The 16,323-nt window shown below is 39.3% G+C and overlaps 1 protein-coding gene across 1 annotated transcript; it reads left to right on the top strand.

Moving 5' to 3' along the window:
- Positions 1 to 2,480: 2,480 nt before the first annotated feature.
- Positions 2,481 to 16,188, top strand: tacr2 (tachykinin receptor 2). Its single transcript, XM_031737968.2, has 8 exons — positions 2,481 to 3,434; positions 4,178 to 4,342; positions 5,513 to 5,808; positions 11,503 to 11,697; positions 13,258 to 13,408; positions 13,531 to 13,650; positions 13,729 to 13,805; positions 13,897 to 16,188. Exons 2-8 carry the CDS (start codon positions 4,208 to 4,210, stop codon positions 14,198 to 14,200), a joined length of 1,278 nt encoding a protein of 425 aa, XP_031593828.1. The 5' UTR covers positions 2,481 to 3,434; positions 4,178 to 4,207; the 3' UTR covers positions 14,201 to 16,188.
- The last annotated feature ends 135 nt before the right edge of the window (positions 16,189 to 16,323 follow it).

Below are 16,323 nucleotides of genomic sequence, written 5' to 3'. Positions count from 1 at the left end.
CACAATCTGCCTGTTTGCACTGTGAGATATGTTGTTGAATTTCTTCAAGGATAAACTCAAAGTCAATGCAATGACAAGACTTTTTTTTTACAAACAGTATAAAAGAAAGTGTACATGGAGTGTCCTTAGAGGCACCTTCTAGCTGGTGATAAGCAATGTGGATGGAAAGCACAGTGCACACTCTTAGAAATAGGGGCACAATATAAAAGTCAGTTTCTGTAAATACAGAAACTACACTTGCTTTGAATTTTAGGTTGCAGCGTCAGGATACACTCTGAGACATAAAGATAAAGAAATTATGCACAAAAATAAATTGTAATCTTAGATTTTAAGAGTTCATGAGACACATTTAATACAAAGTAGTTTGTATCGGTAACATGACGGGGAGGATGTTGCTGCCTGCTTGAATATTCCTGGTCCCTGTGTCCTCTATCTAATAGCCTCATGTGCAAATTTTAGATAAATAAAGCTTTGAATTGCCAGCAAGACTAGGCTGAAACAAAGTCGGTACAAAAGTCAATATTTGGTGTGACCACCTTTATCCTTCAGCACAGTCTAAACTCTCTTAGGCAAGCTTTCTTGTAATTTCTTTAAGTGGTCTTCAGGAGTAGTTCTCCAGGGTTACTGAAGGACATTCAAAACTCTTCTTTGGATGTTGGCTGCGTTTTGTTCTATTCTCTGTCAAGATGATCCCACGCTGCTTCACTAATGTTGGGATCTGGGCTCTGGGGAGCCCAGTCCACCACAGCTGTTCCACCATGTGTTTTTCTATCCAGGTGTGCTTTTACTGTATTGACAATGTGTTTGGAATCATTCTCATGTTGAAACATGAACTGGTCCTAAGCCGATAATTTGCAGATGGTATTTTACCATGCATCAAAATCTGACAGGAGTTTTTTGTGTCATAATTCCAACAATTTTGACAAGATCCACAACACAAGTGGCTCCGAACAATGACAGAGCTTCTATCGTGTTTTGCAGATGGCTGTAGACACGCACTGTGGTAACACCCCCCGCCCCTAATATCAAATATTAAGGACAAACTGCACACCATGCTTAGACATGCCTAGTTTTCAGCTAATAGGTCTTTGGGACACCTTGTTGTTGCAAAAATACAAAAATACTGCTGGTCTGCCGGTCATACTATACAAATGATGTACCAATTTATCGATTCAGTTAGTTGCTTTTAATGCTTGAATGATTCATAGGTCAGTGTTAAGCAATTTAACAGGAAGAACAAAAAATATTCCTCTGAAATGTACAAAGATTTTAAAAGTTACAACAAAGTCTGGCTCCTTGGAAGCAAACTGTTTAAAAAAAGAAGAAGGGTGACTCATTTCTTGGACATTTTCACACTTAATGAGCAAAACGTTTTCAAAAAGATGATGCATCTCAGTTTTCCCTCATTCAGTGATTCAGCTATCATTACATGCTTTACCACTGACAGATCAAAGTGCATTCATAAAGGTAAAGCTGTCACACACAGAGTTTTTTTCTAAAGTAAACAGCATGTTTTAAACAGTTCATCTAAATCCAGAACTTTCAGTACATTTTTGTTCTTGTGAAGAAATGTTAGCATCGCATCAACACACCAGGAACAGCAGTAATTTTAATGAAAAACCACTGAGTGCACAGCAATTATCATACACTTTAAAGCCAAAGCCATCCAGCAGACCGAATCCAACCCTCTGGTGTTCAGACAACATGTCTGACACCTCTACCACTCCAGTGACAACTGCTGTACTTGAGTTTTTTGTGGCTTCATATTTTTTCTGTGTAAGCACAAAAAGACTGTCTATAATTTAATGTGAAGAGAAACCTTTCTAGACCAGCACATGGATTGTTCACAAGCACAACACACAACTCACATGTAAATACTTTTATTTATGTTTTACTGCAGTTTGGCAGTGATACGATCTCCTGGGGACCTGTAAGTGTTTTGTCATGTTTCAGAGACACAGCTCAAAACGAGGATAGACAGCTGCAGCTTTTTTTTAAATGTGTGACTTTTCAAAAACTGCAAACACAGAGCTGGACTTAACAAGTATCATGGCATGACTGTCTAACACCACTTTTAACTCTGTGGCACTTTTCTGTTTGCCTCAGATAACTGCAGTAGATTCACATATCAAAACTGTCACTCCCTTGAGCACCTCTTTGTTTTTCATTGGGAGAAATTGCTCATTCCCAGACAGTGTGAGCTGAATGCTGGTAAATGCTGTTTTTCTGCTGTGCAAATTTTTTAATAACTAAGTGCTAAGAACAACATGAAGAACCTCAAACAAAATTCACAGAGACAGACCGTGTTGCTCCAAACTGAACAACAGTTTGGAAGGCTAGAAAAAGCATGTAGAAGGTGGAGACAAGAGAGTCTCATAATCCTGCTGAGAACTTGTCAGGACCATGACCACACTGCAGTTAAAAAAAGAAGGAAAAACTCTCTACAGCCATGCCAAAATCCACAAATGTAATCTCTTGGGGAGGACATTCTTGCTTAGATGGATTTCTAGTGATTGCAGCTTGGCTGAACACCTCAATAATCGAAGAGCTTCACTGTTGCTTTCAGAGTTTTATTGAAAACCCAATTGAGGAATCATTTTTCCCTAGCTCTCACCTGATTGTGCATTTTTAGCACGCTCAAATTCACAATGAAAAAGGGTGAACAAGCACAGCAGGCTCTCTTCTAGAGGCTCAGTCTGAGACCACCAGGATAGGCACATATGGGTGTTTTTCTTTTTTCTTTCTTTTTTTTTGTAGGCATAGAAGATGGGTATGGGTTGGAGCAATTTCACAAGAAACCATCTCAAAAGTGTTTCAGACTTGTCGAGCGGTGAAAATTGACGGCTGTCAAGAAATTACATCAGTAGCGGTAAAATTCAGGGGTACACCTTTCTCTTTCCTTCTTCTCGGACCACCCTAGCTTTCTCTGTCCAGGCTCTTACATTTGTTTCCCCCTCTCCATCATCTTGTTGATATTCGGCTATTTTAGAGATGGAGTACGGAAATAAGGCACTGCTCTCACAAGTCTCAGCTGCTCCTTCTCCCTCTCCTCTCGCAATATTTCATTTTCTGTTTAAGTCTTGGTTTTTTCCATCACATTTATCTTTCTTGTAAGACATTTATTTTGGCAGGATTTTACACCTCGTACCTCTCTTCATCTCTCTCCCTCTGGTCGTGGAGGATTTTGGCGCGACTCTGCGCGCACGGTAGCGTGCCTGAACGTCTGCGCTTCTCACTCTCAGATCAACATGAGCAAGTCACACATTCCAGTAGAGAGAGGCAGAATATATGCGTGTGTGAGAAGGAGGGAGAGTGGAATCTGGAGAAATACCTTAATGGATTATTGGATGGACCTGTTTGCCCTTTACGCAGAAGGAATCTGATTTTCGGACAATAGCAATGGATTGAGTTTCAACTTGACCATTAATAGAGAGGTAAGACATATGAAAACTAATAATATGATTCAGGTTTAGGTTTTCTCCGGGTATTGTCCAGTACATGAATGTATCACTTGTGGAGTTAAGGCAGCCAAAGAAACACACTGTATGTGACAAATGTGCGTAATTCATGCTCAGTCGTGCATCTATTCCGCTAATCTTAAAGCACCTTTAATGAATTAATAAATGAATTAAAATATAATAAAACAAAATAAGAAAGAAAGTCATTTTTTAATGTATGTTTTTTGAGGGTTTTTTTTTTTTTTTTTAAACAATCGTCTTCTAGCATAAAAATTAAGCTGTCAGGAGAGTCTGGAAGTTGTCACCACGGTAATACTTGCATCCTGTTGTTAATACTTGTAATCCAAAGCCAGATGCCGTCACAACGATTGATATGGTTGTCTCAAATCCGACTCAAAAACTTTAAAACAAATTAAAACCGCTCTAAAGACTACAATGAACAGCAAGGAGATTAACACATTCACATCTTGTTTTGGAGTTGATGCAGCTTAAAGCTAGTGCATGTTGTAGTGGGAAAATTAGCTATTATTGGGGTGGTTTTAGTGCCTCTATTTATAGCGTTAAAAATGAAGAAATCATTTTTTAGACACAATGATACACGCGCGAGTGTATTTACTCATCATTCCCCTACAAGAGAGTGTTTTTGTTTTTTTTTAAATTTGTCGGTCATTGTGGCTAATTACGCATGACGCACAACGTATATACAATTATACCTACAGGTTCTGTCACCGGTAAGACAGAAAGCCAACATGGACGCCGGTAGTCTGATACAACATATTGAACGAGGCGAAGAGACCACTTCATGGCCATTGTCGATGACCACTGAGTGGTTTGAGGACGGGAACGAGACGACCTGGAATCAGTTCCAACAGCCCGACTGGCAGGTGGGAGAAAAACACTGAGATAACAAATGAAAGTGATTAAAGTCAGAACTGCAGAATTTAAAAAGATGACTTTTGATGATGATATTAATGAAAGAAGTAAGAAAGACGACTCGGTGAAGTAAACAAGTGTATTCTTTTTTTTACTTGTATATTTTTGAAGGGCAAAAGCCATATGTCAGTGACATCATTGATGTGAAACCCAAGTAAAGTGCCTGAAACAGACAGAAACTCAATAGAATGAAGTAAAGGCTTACTGGTGAATGCGATTTGTCTCAGGGACAAAATCTGGGGCTGATTCAAAGAACAATATTTTCACTTCACAGACTGTATATTAGTTATCTGAAGGCTTTTTGCTCATTCCTCTAAACACTTTTAACTCCCCCACTGTCATTTAAACCTGCACCACACCGTGCACAGTTTACAGTCCTCTCCTCCTATCTGTGCTTGGCTGTCTGAAGTAGCTCATTGCTTTACATTTCTGCGACAGTGGTTGGCTGGGTATGAACAGGTGATGGATGTCAGGGTTTTCATTTCTGGCCCCAGATAAAGTGCAGCATGTCTGTCCTATTAATTTTCTTATAGGTCAGACAATGAAAGGAACGGGGTCTACAGATATTAAAAAATGCTGAAGATTGGTGGTTGCTTGTTTCAGAATAGACTTTACCTGGAAGCAGACTTTGATCAGTTTATCTCTCTTTGGGGGGATGAGATAAACTAGGAATTCCCTGTGTAAAGAAACTTAAGATTTCTGAAGAGTTGTTACGTCTCAGGTCTCACGTCTGAGGCATCTACTAATTGTAAGGTTGGTGGCTCGATCCCTTTTCCTCTTGTCATTATGTTGAGGTATCTCTGAGCAAGCTACTGAACCCTTAGTTTCCCCTGATGTATCCATCAGAGTGTGAGTGATAGGATAAAAGCACTCAGACACAGGAAAAGATGTTTGTACAAATGGGTTAATGACGGTTGTAGTAAGAAAATGCTTTGAGTGCTCCAATAAATTAGGAATGTGCTACAAAAGTGTCAGTCCATTTATCACATGCTGTAGACATCCTGTGCAGGGATAGGGTGGGGTTTGCAAATATATACGTATTTGTGAGTTCCTTTATTGTGTTTTTTTTTTTGTAACTGCGTATAAGATGCTGACATTAAAGGTCTCCTCTCCTCTCCCAGGTGGCTCTCTGGGCTATAGCATACTCCCTGATCATCCTGGTGTCCATCACTGGGAACGTCACAGTGATCTGGATTATCCTCGCTCACAGGCGCATGAGGACTGTGACCAATTACTTCATCGTCAACCTGGCTTTCTCTGACGTTTCCATGGCGAGCTTTAACACCCTTTTTAACTTTGTGTATGCGCTTCACAATGACTGGTACTTTGGCTTGGGTTACTGCAGGTTTCAGAACTTCTTCCCCATCACCGCCATGTTTTCGTCCATATACTCAATGGCTGCCATTTCAGTGGACAGGTAAGAACGCTTTCCTATAGAGTTCAGAATAAGTGAATACCGACAATGAGCTATACTGTGCATTAAAAAAGATAGACTGAACACTCAGACTGGCACAGCAGGCAATCTGGAGTATAGAGAAAACAGCATATGAGCATACAAAGTGTGAAAAAATCACAGAGTTAGGCTTGAAAATCTAGTTGTCTGAACATGTCTACAGATTAATGAGCTGTAGTTTAAGTATCTTTAGAGCTGATTAGGAGAAGGCAGACATCTGTGCCAACCAGGGATGGAGTAGCACCACCTTCACAGAGTTTAACACCAACAAAAACATAGAAACACCTTCACAAAAAGGGGTTTAAATAGGTGAGGGGAGGGAGGCTGGGGGCATGACCGACAGGGAAAAAAAGGGGAACTCGGCACTGGAGCCAAAGGGATCATGTGAAAAATATGAGGTCAACAACTGCCATTAAAATGAACAAGTCATTACATCAGAGACTCTTTTGTGCTATCAATCAGACACTAATGGGGTGACTGATCCCCATTTTATGCAAACACCATTTAGAAAGTGCATTATGAAAACAGTCAAAAAAAGGAATCATCACAACTTAATGAAAAAATCAACTTAGTGGCATATTGCTTCAAGCAACTAGCAGATCTGGGCAAGCCCAGTATGTTGTATTTCATCTCTCTTTCTGCAAGAACACGGATCATTTTCAGAGTTTCTGGAAGAGTAAGGGTTTCGACATTTGAGCTCAAACAACAGCTCCTTGAGGAGCATGATTTGCTCTCATTCTCAGCAGCCAGTACAGATGAAAATGCTGCATGAAGGAGATATGGGTCAGCAGGCGGACACAGATGAAACACAGATGCCAGTAATGCTTACTAGAGCATGAATGGTCAGCCTGAATAAAATATCATATACCGAGCAAGGTATAAAATCTATGCTCAGTATATGATACTTGTAGTAAGTTAGTTACAAATTTATAGGACTGACCTTATGCAATATGACACTTCTTCAAGATAAAAATAATCAACATCAAAGAAGGGTGTTTCACCCTGATGACAATGTTACAATGATCGTGAACACACAGCGGCAACACAAACTGAGAATTAAATGTGTTATTAAGACCTATTTGTTTTTCGTTTTATTTTCATCATGGATTCACTTGATAAACTCAGAATTGTTGACCTATATATGATGCACCAAAACTTCTTTGCAGATTTAAACTATCCATAAACTCTTATGATTGTAATAAAGCTACCTATATAAAATAAACCACTATGGGATGCAAAGAAAAACTAGAAAACATCCGAGTCAGTGTGGTCCTCCTCTCGGAGGCCTGACCTAAATCCCACAGAACACCTGTGGGCTGCTGAAAAATGTCAGATCACTGATGCTTTAGTGGGGATGACCTGACAGCTTTGACTGAAACATGAAGGAAACCACAGCTGTCGCAGCAACTGTTTGATTTTCCAAGCGTCCAAGTGTTTTCAGGTAGTTCTGCAAGCAAAATGATGCTGGACTAAATACCAAAACATTATAACAGCAATCAGCAATTTTTAGTATTCACGGGGAAGGAAGGTCTGGAAGCTGTGCTTAGATTGCTGCTCTTGTGACCTGGACTAGCTTTTTATTTTCATTTTGAAAGTGTGAATCATTTTTAAATGAATTCCCAACACTCTTCTTTTTCAATTACTCTTGTAATATCTACTTTGATGCGACTTTTTTTAAAATCTGATGCAATCAATGTGTTTTCTTTTTTTGAACAAAGCAGTTTTATCCATTAATTCATAATTTCTTTGGCTCAGATTGATCAAGGTGCTGGAAATTTCCTCTGAGATTTTGGTCCATATTGACCTGACAGCAGCACACTGTTGCTCCTTGTGTCCATTACAAAACTGCTCTATCGGATTAAGATCTGGTGACTTTGTTTGTGTGGGTTTTCTTAGGGGGACTCTGGCTTCCTCCCACAGTCCAAAGACATGCAATTAGTGGGGTTAGGTTAGTTAGAGATTCTAAATTGCCCATAGGTGTGAATGTGAGTGCAAATGATTGTCTGTCTCTTTGTGTTAGGCCTGCATCAGACTGAGTAAAGGACTCGGGTAAAACAAGTAATGAATACATCACCAGTTTTCTAAGTAAATATACTTCTAAAGGTGCGATTGACATGAAATTCTCACCAAGTGTCGGTAACAACCCATCCAATGCAAAAACACAAAGAAATCAAAGCATAGATTTCCATAAATTATGTGTAATAATAAGAAATGACAGAGGGGGAAAAGTATTGAACCCACTTACTGAAATGTATGTAATATGTAATACTTAGTAGGTAACGACAGCTTCAAGAGGCCACCTGTATGGAGAAACTAGTCACATGCATAGCTCAGGTGTGATTTTGGCCTATTCTTCCTCACAGACAGTCTTCAAATCCTGAAGGCTTCTTGGGTCCTATGAACTCTCATCTTTAGATCAGTTACATGAAGGGTGATGTATGCTGAAAAGCTACCCCGAGACTATATGCTTCCAGTATTTAACAGTATTGTTCAGCAAACTTTGAACATGCTTCAACATGTTCTTTCTTTAGCAGTGGTCTGTGTCATATTCTGGCATGGTGAGCGTGCATGCAGGCCATGGTGGGCGAGGGCATTGCTTACTTTCTTTGAAACAATTATACCTGCTGCTTCCAGGTATTTCTTTGGCTCTCCACAAGCAGTCCTTGGCTCTTTGACAACTTTTCTGATCATTCTTTTCACTCCTCCGTCTGAAATCTTGTGGGGAGCACCTGGTCGTGGCTGGTTTATGGTGAAATTCCACTTCCAGATTATGTCCCCAACAGTGCTCACTGGGACCTAGAGTAGTTTAGAAATTCTTCTGTAACCAATGCCATCAGTATGTTTTGCAACAATAAGGTTGCAAAGGTCTCATTGGTTTTACCCATCATGTTTACTCATCACTACACATAACATATATGGTTGATTTCTTTCCATGTGTGGATTGGATGGGTTGCTACTGACATCTAGTGAGAACTTCATGTTAGTAGCACCTTTAGAAATATATTCCCTGTAAAAATCGGTGATGTGTTCAATTCTTATTTTACCCACTATAAGTTGAAGAGAATGGATGGATGGACTTTGGAGGAGATATGAGTACATTGAACTCATTCTTATGTTCTTGAACATGACCTTTGTGATATGGTGCTTTATCTATCACACTGTAGTCATAAAGAAATGGTCAACAACAATACTCAGGTAGGCTGTGGCTCAAACATTACGATGAGATCCAAAATGTGCCAGGAAAAGAGGTGTTCTTCTGCACACTTTGGTTGTAAGTGGTTATTCAAATGGCTAATGCCTTCTTATCAGCTCAAGGCAGAAATTCTCCTCTGACTTCTGGTGCCAACGAGGCATTTTTAACCAAAAAGACTATTCTCTGTAAACTCTAGAGATGGCTATGTGGGAAAATCCCAATAGATCAGCAGTTTCTGAAATACTCAGACCAGACCACCTGGCACCAACATCCATGCCACGTTCAAAGGCACCTTTTTTCTCTACTGTGATGCTCGGTTTGAACATCAGGAGTTATCTTGATCATGTCTGCATGGTTAAATGCACTGAGCTGCTCCCATGTGAAAGCCTCATTAGATATTTGCAGTAATGAGCAGTTGAACAGGTGTAGCTAAAGACATGGCTGCTGAGTATATATTTTATTTGACTCTATGTCCTGAGCACAGATGTAGTGACAAATGAGCCATACACTAAGATCGGTCCAGATGTCAAATGTACTGGTAATGTGGAAATTCCTTCACACTAACTTCCCATTTATGGAATCATCGATTTATGTGGCTTATTCGGGCCTTTTCTTTGGTACCACTACATAACAAAAAGAAGAAAATACAGTCACTGTATAACATAATCTCTACAACAGTGGTGGCAAACACAAGGTCCGGGGGCCAAAATCGACCCAACAAAGACTCAAATTGAAAATGCGAAGGAGGGGATAAATTTCGGTCTTTTAATTGTATCTTGATAAATTTTACAGCTTGTCCTGATAAAAACCAAACACAAAAACACTCCCCCATGGCTGGCCATTCATACTACACCAAAGTAACCTAGTAACAGATAAACAATGAAATGATCTACCAGAGAAATTTGGGTTTTTTTGCAATGGGTCTACAAAAATAATCATTAAACATGTAGTTAAAGATCTTAAACTACACTTTTTAGATATTTCAGATATTTCAATGGTCATGCTCACTTAAGATCAAAGTGGGTTGTCTGGAACGCCATGTTTTCGTCCATATACTCAATGGCTGCCATTTCAGTGGACAGGTAAGAACGCTCTCCTATAGAGTTCAGAATAAGTGAATACCGACAATGAGCTATACTGTGCATTAAAAAAGATAGACTGAACACTCAGACTGGCACAGCAGGCAATCTGGAGTATAGAGAAAACAGCACATGAGCATACAAAGTGTGAAAAAATCACAGAGTTAGGCTTGAAAATCTAGTTGTCTGAACATGTCTACAGATTAATGAGCTGTAGTTTAAGTATCTTTAGAGCTGATTAGGAGAAGGCAGACATCTGTGCCAACCAGGGATGGAGTAGCACCACCTTCACAGAGTCAATATTACTGAGAAGTCAATATTAAGATTAATGTAAAAGGAAATAAAAACTTGTTATAGGTTCTACTTTCAAACTTTCATCTTTATGTGAAACGTTTACGTAAGATTTCATGAAGCAGTAATAATCCACAGAACATTCACAAAGCCACTCCATGCCAATAATGTAAGTTTATGATTCATAACCACAGATGACCGATTTCACCGTAATTTTAACAATACCATTGAATCGTCTTGATGCATTCTCAGTCATCCAGGAAAGTAAATCTCCAAAAGTTGAATCTGTTCATCTGGACGTAGCGTTTTGTGGGAGAAACGTTTCGTCACTCATCCAAACGTTTCGTCACTTCTTCAGAGACTGAAGAAGTCACTTGGATGAGTGACGAAACGTTTCTCCCACAAAACGCTACGTCCAGATGAACAGATTCAACTTTTGGAGATACCATTGAATGATGCTAAGTTGAAAAGAGTAGACTGCATACTGGTTGAGATGGGTTGCCATAGCTATTCATTGGCAGTTATTAACATTATTTCACCTTCATTAGCACTTCTCAACTTTTAATGAGGTAACTTCTGTATTATATGGTAGATTGCTGCAGTGAGTGATGGGGAAGGAGTTTTTTTAATATACCATCATTAACTTGAATCACAGGATGTCACTGATTTTTATTTATTTTCATTGTATCTGAATATTTTTAAAAATGGATAGCGTAGGTTTTAAATGGTTATTATACTGGGCTTTTATCACTTGACCTCTGACAGTTAGTGTATGTTCCACAAATAAATAATCACTAAAGAAAATGTTTTTGTTTGTTCAAAATATGAAAAACACTTTTGAAAAACAGTCGTTAAAAACAAACACTCAGCAGGAACCTTTTGATTACTGCTCAGCTTTGAAACTGTTGTTTTGTAGCTGATGGTTTGGTGGATGAGTGGGTAGTTTTCTGTCATGAAAAGAAAATGTCACTTTTTTTAGGGTAAAAAAAGCTTTAAAGCATTGCCCTGTTTTCCCTGTCAGTGCACCTATGACTGAGTTTCTTTAGACAAAGACACGTGAAGGTGTAACCATACAAAAGTTTCTGTCTTTTTCAGGTACATGGCCATCATCCATCCTCTGAAGCCTCGCCTCTCCTCCACCTCTACAAAGGTGGTGATTGCCCTGATATGGATTGTGGCAGTATCACTGGCGTTTCCTCAGTGCTACTACAGTGTGACAAGATTTTATTACCCCAGAACCGTGTGTATGGTCGACTGGCCTGATGATTATGGAGGAACACATCAACTAAGGTGAAATAAAGTGACACACACATGCATAGATGGTGACATCACTAACAGGTCTGTCAGTTTAGGGGCTATTTATGCCACTCTTTAAATGCAGATGTGTGTGTTTACCTATTTGGATTGAGGAGAAGTTGCTACTTAAGCACTGGCAAAAATATCTAAAAGAAAGTCGGACAATAAACTGAATAAAATAAATGTTTACATAGAAGGTAAAAACTTTGACCTCAAGTTGGATCTCCAACTTGTTTTTCTCCTGCTCGGCTTCATTTCCTCTAATGCAGCATTTAAAAGTGAACGAGGTTGATCAGATTTTTACATTTACAATGAAAGCAGGCGAGGAGTGGCTATGTTAAATGTTGCTATGACTGCTGAGGTTAAATCAATCTTGTGTTCATCTAAAACATCAAAGAACTCCAAGGCACTCTCTTTTTAAATAAAATTTTAAAATGCCTTTATTAAATGTTGCATGCCAAAATGCATGCAATGTTTAATAAAGGCATTTTAGAACTCTGATCAAAAAGCTAAACAGATTTTATAGAAAAAGTCAGCTTTTGATTCCCCACCGCGTAGGAGGTTTTAAGGTCAAACAAGACTATGGCATGAAAATTAAGCTTTTTAAAAAAGAGCCTTGGAAGTCTTTCATGTTTTAACTTATATATATATGTCTTCCAAATTGCACTTCAGATAACACAAATCTAAATCTAAGAAGCTCTCCTTCTCACAAACTGTTCAAATCCCACATTCATGTTTACATTCATTCATGTTCATCAACCTTGTGTTGTGTGTCCTCATAAACTCTGTGCACGTGATGGGTGGCAGAAACTTTTGTAAAGCTCAGTTATTCAAGTTTTGATAGTTTAAAACATGAAAATAGTTTCAATAACTTGACTCTCTCCTATTTTATCTATTGTATAATTCATCAAAACCTCTATAAGTTGCTAATGTGGATACTGCCATAGAAGTGTGGCAGCAAGGTTGGTCCACCTCACAACATGTTATTGACACAAGTTCAAGCTGCAGAAGGCAGCTGAGGAAAGGAAAAGAAGGACAGTGTCTTCATACATGATTACTTTTGAACTTTATCTTTGAACTCCACTCTCCAAGGACAAATCCATCTGCCTGACTCCTTCAATTTGATCTTTATGTACTCATCTGATCTCTGTGATTGGCTTAGGTCTCCAATAACAAGCTTAATTCTCTAAAGCCTGACAAAGAAAGAAAACCACAGATGGGAAGACAGAGCCTTGGCTTCTCTGAGACCTCATACACTAAAAGTGCTGGAAGGTTAAAATGTTTGTTGTTGTTTTCTGCCTGACATAGAAATTAAGCATTTATTATTCATGTTGCTAAACTGTTTCGAAGCAAATTTCCAAGTTTCATCAAATGCATAAAAGTAGTTATTGCTCGGTGAGAGATATCCATGTAGAAAAACACAAACTGAAAATATTTAAACGGTATATGAGCACACTAACATGGGATTTATGGTGATGGCTTGGTGATAACAGCTGACACAACCTAAAGGTTGAATGTTGTGTTACCGTTTCTTGTCTCTTTTTCTCCATGTAGTTATCAGTTTGCGGTTATATTGCTGATCTACCTTCTCCCTCTGCTGGTGATGCTGGTGACATACACTATAGTCGGCCGATCACTGTGGGGTGGGCACATCCCTGGAGAGGCGTCAGACCATTACCACAGCCAGATAAATGCCAAGAGAAAGGTTACACTGTTCCTTTTTTTTTACTACTCAATTTGACTACAAATCCTCTGAGCTGACCTGATCTTAAAGGAAAAAAAACAGCAGCAATTACTCGGGCTCATATGTCTTCTTATTTTCCATAGGTGGTGAAGATGATGGTTGTAGTGGTGGTGACGTTTGCCCTATGCTGGCTGCCCTACCATGTCTACTTCATACTGGGATCATTCAACAGAGACATTTATAAACAACATTACATTCAGCAGGTTCACGGATGCCTCTCTGTTTTATATTCTTGAATCTGTAGTTTTGTGTTTACTCATTATTTTTTGTGTCTTCGTCAGGTGTATCTGGCCATATTCTGGCTGGCAATGAGTTCAACTATGTACAATCCTATTATTTACTGCTGTCTAAACCAAAGGTGATCTGGCAGTAATTGTGCCGACTTTAAAAATAATATTATAGCTTCAAAAATGTCAGTAAATCAGACATAAATCCATCTCTTCCTGCAGATTTCGCGCTGGTTTCCGTCACGCCTTTGCTTGGTGTCCCTTCATCAAAGTGTCAGAGGAGGACAGGATGGAACTGCAGCACACACACACCTTCAGAGTCACCATGACCCGCAGCCACCGCAATGACATGTCATCCATTAGAACAAACACTACATACGTCTCAAACACACTTGCCACCAGTGACCTGGTCACAGAGAGAGATGCTCGCAGACAGCTTAAGAAGAACACGTGCAACTCGCATCCGGTGAAGAAACTGGACGATACTAAATCTCCAGCTGTGGCGCTTATGGAGCACACCCAGTGATCGCTGACAGACATCATGATGAGGACATTCTCAAAGGGAAGGCAGAAGGAATTTTCTGAGTTGTGAACAAAAACACTAGAGCTGGTGGAGACAGAGGAAGCCCTGCGGAGTACTGGACAGAGTTAATCAAACTAAGGCATTCATTCCTGTGGATCAGGAACTTTGTTTGGGTCAAATAATACATGATGGATGAATGAATGTGACTATCAAGCTGTTGCAGCACATACAAAACATTTAATTATGCCATTGAAGCATTTGTGGCTGTGTGTAGATTAATCCAACCTTGATCTATTTACACTGCTCCAAGAAATTAAGCGAATTCTTAAATATGTGTTCAGCGTGGTTAGAAAACCTTTACTGATATCCCAGATTTGTTTCAAGGCATCAGTAGTTACTTCATAATCTATTTGGCTAGTTGACAGTCAGTCTGAGGATTTCTCTCTGGTATCAGATAGCGGTCAGGGTATCACTGGCCAGCAGGTGGAGGTCTGTGCAAGGATATGTTTCCCCAGACTATCACTGCCAAAAGGTCATGTTTATCATGGCATTCACAGTCTCTTTAACAGCTGTCATATATGCTCAGTGTGCACAGGTCTCACTAAAGGACGTTAGACCATTGTAAGTCTAATTCTAACAGTTTTGTCAGGGGCATGCACATCAGTAGTCTTATTTTGTAGAGCTCTGGCAGTACTCCTCCACATCCTCTTTATAGCAAAGAAGCAGATACTTGTCCTGCTGCTAGGTCGTTGCTTTTCTACAGCTCTGTCCAGCTCTCCTTGTGCCACATCCTGTCTCCTCCTGGTATCTCCTCCACACTCTCAAGATTGTGCTGGGATACACAGCAAACATCTACTGGAGGAGGTGGACCACCTTTGCATCCTAAATGGGATGCAGGTACAATCTCATGCAGAAAAATCAGTCAGGAGGGTTAAGGAAGGAGCAGCGGTCTGTGGCCACTTGTTGCTCCTCCAGTGCAGCGACTGTGACTTTCATTCTAACTGGACAGACTGATTTCCCTGAAGCTGAATTGACTTTGTGTCATAGTGTGATGATCAAGTGTTCCCTTCATGTTTTTAGAAGTGTATTCCACTCCAAAGTGTCCTTCCCCGTTGCCGTCCAGACCTCTACATGTTCTCTTTCCTCTATCTGGGACATTCAAGTGTTACTGGAGATATTTAACTGTGGTTACTGGTTTTCTTGTGCAGAGAACAGACAGTCAGTCCAAACCCTTAACAATGTTGTTTGTGCAGCGTCTTCATTTGATATAAGACTTTCTTTAACAATTAAGCTAAAATAGGCGTTTTATTTAATTTCTCTTCTATATTAATACTCAATAATCAAAGTAATTCACTCATTCTTTAAGTTTGTTGGGATTCAGAATTGGCAACAACAGCTTAGTTGCTCTTTTTAGTCTGACTTTTACTCATATTGAGGACTCATAAAACATTCAGAGATCAATTAAAGCTCAAAATGATGTCAGAAAATCACCAGTAAATACACCACCTTCTCCTATTTTTGCCTTAAATTAATCAGTTGTCTGGTTTGCATGTATTCGTTGCTGTGCAGTACTTTTCCCTTTCACACATTTGTTACATGGTGCGCATTAATACAGTATTTTTGCTATTATATTGTGAGTTCACTGGATAAAGTCTACATTAAAAATTCAAGTGCCGCTACTTAGTACAATCTAATGTGAAACATAGTGACGCTATCTACTGAAGACATTCATGTAAAATACCCAGAAGTAAATATGAAACTTGTGGTTGTCGCACAGTTAAGAGTCAGATAATGACGCTTTAAATATTGTAACGTGTGAGCATTAGATTTCAGAATGAAGTAAAAACATTTGATTATTGGAAACTTTTTGATGTTTTAAGCACGCACTGTGGTCGTGTGAAGCGTCTTGTTGTCTATACGGAGCAGGATTTTTGTTGTTTGTGACTGAAATAAAAATGTTTAAATAATGTGACTGTGCTAATAAAGTTACAATACAGGAAGTACTGACACACATTTATTTGTGCCCCATCTACCCCCTGAATTATATCTGCTGTAGCTGCTAACAGAGCTCTAAGTGTGCAACTTCAGCACCGCAGGGTTACTTTGACCTTTAGTTCATACTGAAT

The sequence above is a fragment of the Oreochromis aureus genome, linkage group 1 (genome assembly GCF_013358895.1).
Source record: "Oreochromis aureus strain Israel breed Guangdong linkage group 1, ZZ_aureus, whole genome shotgun sequence".
NCBI lineage: Eukaryota > Metazoa > Chordata > Actinopteri > Cichliformes > Cichlidae > Oreochromis > Oreochromis aureus.
This window is presented reverse-complemented; position numbering and strand designations above follow the sequence as displayed.